Genomic DNA, 6,396 nt, shown 5'->3' on the forward strand with positions numbered 1-6,396 from the left:
GAATACTTGGTGATTTACAATGTAATACCTCTCAGATATTTATAGGACTAATTCTAGTTATTACATTAATGACACACTAATTTAGGGCATTCCTTATATGTGTCAATCAGTGATGCACTAATTTATGGGTTTCTTCTAATTGTCAATCAGTGATGGACTAATCAAGGACATTCCTTTTAAGTATCAATTAGTGATGCGCTTATCAAGGACATGACTTTCAACTCTCAATTAGTGATGCGTTAATCAAGCACCTGCCTTCCAGCTAGAATATTCCTTGCGTTGGGCCTAAGCGGGCTTATGCCTCCTCCTCTTCTTGGGCCAGGAAGATTGGGTCGTGACATTCTCCTTAAGCCTCCTCTTCTTGGGCCAGGAAGATTGGGCCGTGACATTCTCCCCCACTCAATCTGGCGACATCCTCGTCGCTTCCTCCTTGTAGGTCTGGATGGTGTCTCCACATAAGATAAAAGTTTTGAGTGACATACTGACTTTCTAACCCGTTTCTTCTCTAAGAAAGGGCCTTCGTATTGCCTCACAAGCCCCTTGTGAACTTTGGAAAATCGTCTCTCTTGATGGAGGAGAAGTTTTACTATCACTCTGTTTCCTCCAAACTCCAAGTGTCTTATCTTCTTGTCCTCCCAATTCTTCATTCTTTTGGCGGTCTTGGCTAATTTTCACTTCTCTTTCTTGAAGGGAAACTCCTCTGGTTGCCTCTTTAATTCCTCCAGTTTGGGTAGTTTAATGCGATAAAGAACTGCCACCGATGGTTTAGTACATTTGACTAAATCTCTTTTGTGATTCACCTCTCTCTTATGGTGGGGTTTCTATGATAATCCAGCGGGCATTACAGCATGACCTTTCTTTAAGACAGTTGTAACTTCTGGAGGTATCTTCTCTTTAGACACTATTTTCTCATCTTCTTTCACGATGACAAAAGATGATGGGTGAGTCTTCTCTGCACCTTTTGAGAGTTGCATGGCCGATAGGTGCCTAGTTTCTCTCTTGCCCTCTCTTGTTAAAGGTATTGTGCGAGTATTGCCTTGCTCTAAAATGTACATCATATTGGCAGAAGGGAGTAGGATTGCATTTACCTTGTCTAGGAATACTATGCCGAGAACCATTTTGTAGTCATCCATGTCAATAATGGAGAAATCTAGAAGGCCAGTCCACTCCCCCAAGTTGATCTTTACATTACGAGCAACTCCATAAGTTGCACTTGGTGCCGAGTTGACTGTTTTAAGCCACCCTTTCTCCTTAGTGTACCGAATTCCCATTCCTGCCTCCTTTACCTCTAAAAAGTTGTTGTTGGCTCCCGTATCCAATAAAGCTTTAACCATGTGATTTCTTACTTTAGTTTCCACAAATAGTCGTCCTTTCTTCACGGACTTTGACTCATTAAACTCTGTTGTAATAGCACTTATTAGGTTTAACAACCCCAGTCGAGCTTCATCGTAAAGGCGTTCTTGCTCCTCCATCAATGCTGATAGTTTATTCTTCATAGGGCACTCTCTTTCTTTGTGCGGCCCTTCACAAAAGAAACACTTTATCCGGGGTCTCTCTACATGTTTCTCCTCCCGATCTTCTCTACCATTAGGTTTGGTAGACTTAATTGGGTGTTGTAGATATGGTTTCCACTATTTTCCCCCTTGTCATTCCTCTCATAGTTCGACTTTGGTTTCTCTTGCCTTCTCATTTCGAAAAGTGATTCAGCCACGGCAATAGTGGTGTTTAGATCTTGGACACCACGCCGTTCCAACTCCAGCTTCGCCCACATTTGTAGACCATCAGTGAAGGCGAACAAAGCTTCGTCGTTTGAGTAATTAAGGATTTCAAGGAGAGTAGCGATGAACTCCTTGACATACTCCTTAATACTCCCTTTATGTGAGAGTCGCCGCAACTTGGCCCTTGCTTCTCGAATGGCGTTTTTAGGATAGAACTGTCTCTTAAGTTCTTCCTTGAATTCACCCCAGTTATTGATAGAACGTAGACCTCTTTCTAGGTCACTACTTCTTCTCCTCAACCACAGCATTGTGGTGTCTTCCAGGTATGTCGTGGAAGTATCTATCTTCCTCGCCTCTTCTACTAGGCCGAGTGTTTTGAAATACTGGTCCAGACTCTATAAGAAGTTGTCGATCTCTTTCGCATTCCTCTCGCCTAAATACGCTTTAGGTCTTGGAACGTCTATCCTTATCCGATTGGGGACTCCTACAGGCGCACGTCCGCACTCTTGCGTAACCGCCTTCTTGAGTAATGCCACATTCTCTTCGGTGGCTTGTAATTTAGATGACATTACCTCGAGTTTCTCGGTCAAGGTATTGATTTCACCAAGGAGGGTCTGCTCCACGATCTGAGTTTGCTCTTGACATTTGAACAAGCCTTCGTTCAGGGCACCTTGCATTCCTTCTCGGAGCTCGTCTTTCTCCATCTCAAGCTCGGTAATGTGTTCCTCTAGGTCCCCGACATTATCTTGTCTGTACGCCACAGTGAGTTCTACCTTCTCCAACCTGGAGATAATGTCAACGATAACGTCTCTTGATATTTCTCTTTCTTTGGTAGCTTCGGATCCTCCCACCTAAACTTTGCGAGAGTTCCTATCATCTTCTTCGGTCCCGTGGGAAAGATTCTCTACTTCTTCCACGACCTTTGAACTTTCATCCGACCTCTTCGTCATTTCAGCTTTGAACCAATTGTAACGGACTCAGTTTTTCACTGACGATCCGTGCGGCACTAGTTATGATCTCCTCAAGAACATGTAACTAGTCAGCCTTACTCGACGCAACACTCGACGTTTAATAAAATTGACACAAGAATTATAGAGAGAGAGAAAACTCTTACAAAGAATAATATTGTATCACTTGAATACTTGGTGATTTACAATGTAATACCTCACAGGTATTTATAGGACTAATTCTAGCTATTACATTAATGACACACTAATTTAGGGCATTCCTTATAAGTGTCAATCAATGATGCACTAATTTAGGGATTCTTTATAATTGTCAATCAATGATGGACTAATCAAGGACATTCTTTGAAGTATCAATTAGTGATGTTCTAATCAAGGACATGCCTTTCAACTCTCAATAGTGATGCGTTAATCAAGCACCTTCCTTCCAGCTAGAATATTCCTTGCGTTGGGCTTAAGCGGGCTTAGGCCTCCTCCTCTTCTTGGTCCAGGAAGATTGGGTCGTGACATTCTTCTTAAGCCTCCTCTTCTTGGGCCAGGAAGATTGAGTCGTGACAGCATGCGCGGATGTTGGGTGTTCCACCTACATTCTATCAACGCTTGGGCGTTTTGTCTACATTTGAGGAGACGACGTTGAAGCAGTCATTTGGTGATCCACTAATTCGCGAACGCGTATTTTTTCGTTGCAGCGGGCGATACGTTGTCTTCTTGGGTGTTGGATGATGATCCAACATTCATCTGAAGGCTGTGACTCCTACTACAACGGTTCTTTTGAGTTTCAGTCATATGGGACGACAGACGATTTTCAGCCTTAGAGCTTGTTAGAAATTATTTTTTTCAATCCATTTTGCTCCATTTTCAATCTTAAAAATGTAATATATATTTTGAATAGGTATGACATATATTTTGCCAATTTATTTTAATTGTTTTGTATATTTTTGGGTTTAATAAATAATTTATTTTGGATAAAATTGATATAACATTTATCCTAAACTATTTATTTTAATTTCAACTATTTTTTTATTAGAATTAGTTTTAAATAAAATGAGTATAACATTTATCCCAAATTATTTTATTTATTTTCTTGGTCATTATCCTTAATTAATTATAATTTAATTATCACAATAATTAAACTAATTAATTATTTAAACCATGTTTTGACCTTGATTTTAATTATTTTGATTTTTTTATTCAAAATAATCATTTTAATATTTATAAATTGGGTATGTAAAATTTTAGTACTTACAATAATACTCACTTTGGCCCCTTCAATCCCAATAAAGATTTAGGTTTTTTAACTTGCATTTTCGTAACATTTGCAACTTTGAATCCATCGGGTTGAGACATGAAGATTTCCTCGTTCAAACGACTATAAAGAAATGCGGTTTTTACATCTAGTTGAGCTAGCTCTAAATTCATCTACACTACCAAGGCCAATAAAATTCTAATGAAAGAGTGTTTAACAACAGCAGAAAATACCTCATTATAATAAACTTCTTCCTTCTGAGCGTAGTCTTTAGCTACCAATCTTATCTTGTAGTAAACATTAATTTTTTAGGGGAATCCTTCTTTCTTAGCAAAGATTCATTTACAACCAATTGCCTTATTCCCTTTTAGTAGATGCGACAACTTGAATGTCTCATTCTTTTGAAGAGATTTCATCTCATCTTCCATAACACCTTTTTATTTTCTATTTTCAGTACTTCAAATGACATCTGAAAAGGTAGATGGAATTCATTTATGACTAGAAGTGCATAGGTCGATATGTCAATAAACCGAGCTGATTTTTGAATAAATCGTTTGTGTATGTTCATAACAATTGATTCACGTTGTTGTGAAAGTTCTTGGGTCAGAACCTTTTACTCATCTTACTCTTCGTCTATCGTCAGAGAGTCACCTGAGTTGGTCTTATCTTTATCTGCTCAAACTCCACAAGTTACGAAGTACTATCATTCTTGTGTGGTGTTGCCTTATTCATTATTGAAGATTCGTCAAAAGTAACATCTCTAATAATGGTTTTCTTTACAACCAAACATTAAAGGCGATATTATTTAACTCCAGTAGTAAATATAGAGAGTCTTCTTTGCTCGTGAATATAACTTTGATTCAAGTACATGATAATATACTATATAAACAAAATTATGCAAAGAATCATAATAAATTATAAAATTTCCAAACCATACCTCTAATGGAGTCTTGTCATCAAGTGTAGATAATGGTAGAAGATTTACCAAATATTGAGCGTGTGTCACAACTTTTGCCCAAAATTTGTTGTCTAACCCAACATTAGACAACATATAATGAACTTTCTCCGCCAATATTATGTTCATACGTTCTGATACTCCATTTTGTTGTGTTGTTTTTCTTACTGTGAAGTGTTGAACTATGTCACACTCTTGACATAACTTTTGGAATGGATCGTTTTTGCATTATTCACTGTTATCAGTTCGAAGAATTTTGATCTTTCTTCTTGCCTAATACTCAACTTGAGTTTTCCATTTAAGAAAAATCTAAAATACTTCATATTTGTTCTTCATTGTAAACACATAATTCTTCTTCAAAAATCATCAACAAAAGTAACAAAATAATTTCTACCCTCCTAGAGATATGATTTTGGCAGGACCTAAACATTTAAGTGCACATAGTCCAAAATACCTTGGTATTATGGATGACAATGCCAAATTTTTCCCACCTTTGTTTTCCTAGAATACAATGTGCACAAAATCTAATCTACAAATTTGTGTACCTTTCAGCAATCCTTGTTTAACAAGAGTTTGCATAGATTTCTCACTAGTTTGTCCCAAATGCATATACTATAGCTTTGTTCATTCGATTCCTTACTAATGCCAAAAATTGATACAACTGTTGATGTCCCATTAACTGTACTGACTTGATAGTAATACAAATTATTACTTTTTTTTGACAACTTTCAACATCATTAGTACTCTAGAGATTATTTTAAGAATCATGTTTTCTATTTTCACATGTAGGCCTTTTGACTTCAAAACTCCCCAAAGAAATGAGATTAATTTTCATATTCGGTATATACCGAACATCTTAGATAATTCTGGTATATCTATCATCATTTTTTAGCTTGATTGAATATAACCCTTTTATTTTACATGTATTAACATCTCCCATTAAAACAACACAACTATCTAGTTCTTTAATGTCAAGAACCACTCTTAAACATGTGTCATATGATAAGTGCAGGCTGAGTCCAATATTCACGCGTCAGGATGTGATGTTGTGTGTGATATCGACAAAGAAAATTATAAATCTGCATCACCTTTGTTTATTCAACATTTGCATCTTCGGAATCTTTTTATTTCTTCTTCAACTTAGGTAGTTAATCTTCCAATATCTTTTCTCACTACATAAAACACATTCATCTTTGGTAATTTTACTTTTGGAGCTTCCTCGTCCCCTTTTTGATTTGCTTTATTGATGACCCCTGACCACCAATGCTTCATCTGTTGTAGCTATTTTATTTTTATTTTTGTCATACTTTCTCGATTTGTGACTATATAAAGCAAAACTTATAACATCAAGATATACATTTCCCTTCCCATGAAATAACATTGTTTTTGAATGTTTAAATTCATAAGGAGGGGACAATAACAACATCAATATCAGATTTCCATCCACAAATTTTACATCGAGATTTAAAAGATCTTCTATTAATTCATTAAACTTAGTGATGTTTTCATTCA

General features: G+C 36.8%; 1 protein-coding gene across 1 annotated transcript; it reads right to left on the reverse strand.

The window, feature by feature from the left end:
- Positions 1 to 2,113: 2,113 nt before the first annotated feature.
- Positions 2,114 to 4,102, reverse strand: LOC124935075. Its single transcript, XM_047475537.1, has 2 exons — positions 3,942 to 4,102; positions 2,114 to 2,501 (listed from the first exon to the last, which is right to left on the reverse strand). The coding sequence occupies exons 1-2, from the start codon at positions 4,100 to 4,102 to the stop codon at positions 2,114 to 2,116; spliced, it is 549 nt and encodes a 182-aa protein (XP_047331493.1).
- Positions 4,103 to 6,396: the final 2,294 nt, after the last annotated feature.

Source organism: Impatiens glandulifera, chromosome 4, assembly GCF_907164915.1.
Source record: "Impatiens glandulifera chromosome 4, dImpGla2.1, whole genome shotgun sequence".
Lineage (NCBI taxonomy): Eukaryota > Viridiplantae > Streptophyta > Magnoliopsida > Ericales > Balsaminaceae > Impatiens > Impatiens glandulifera.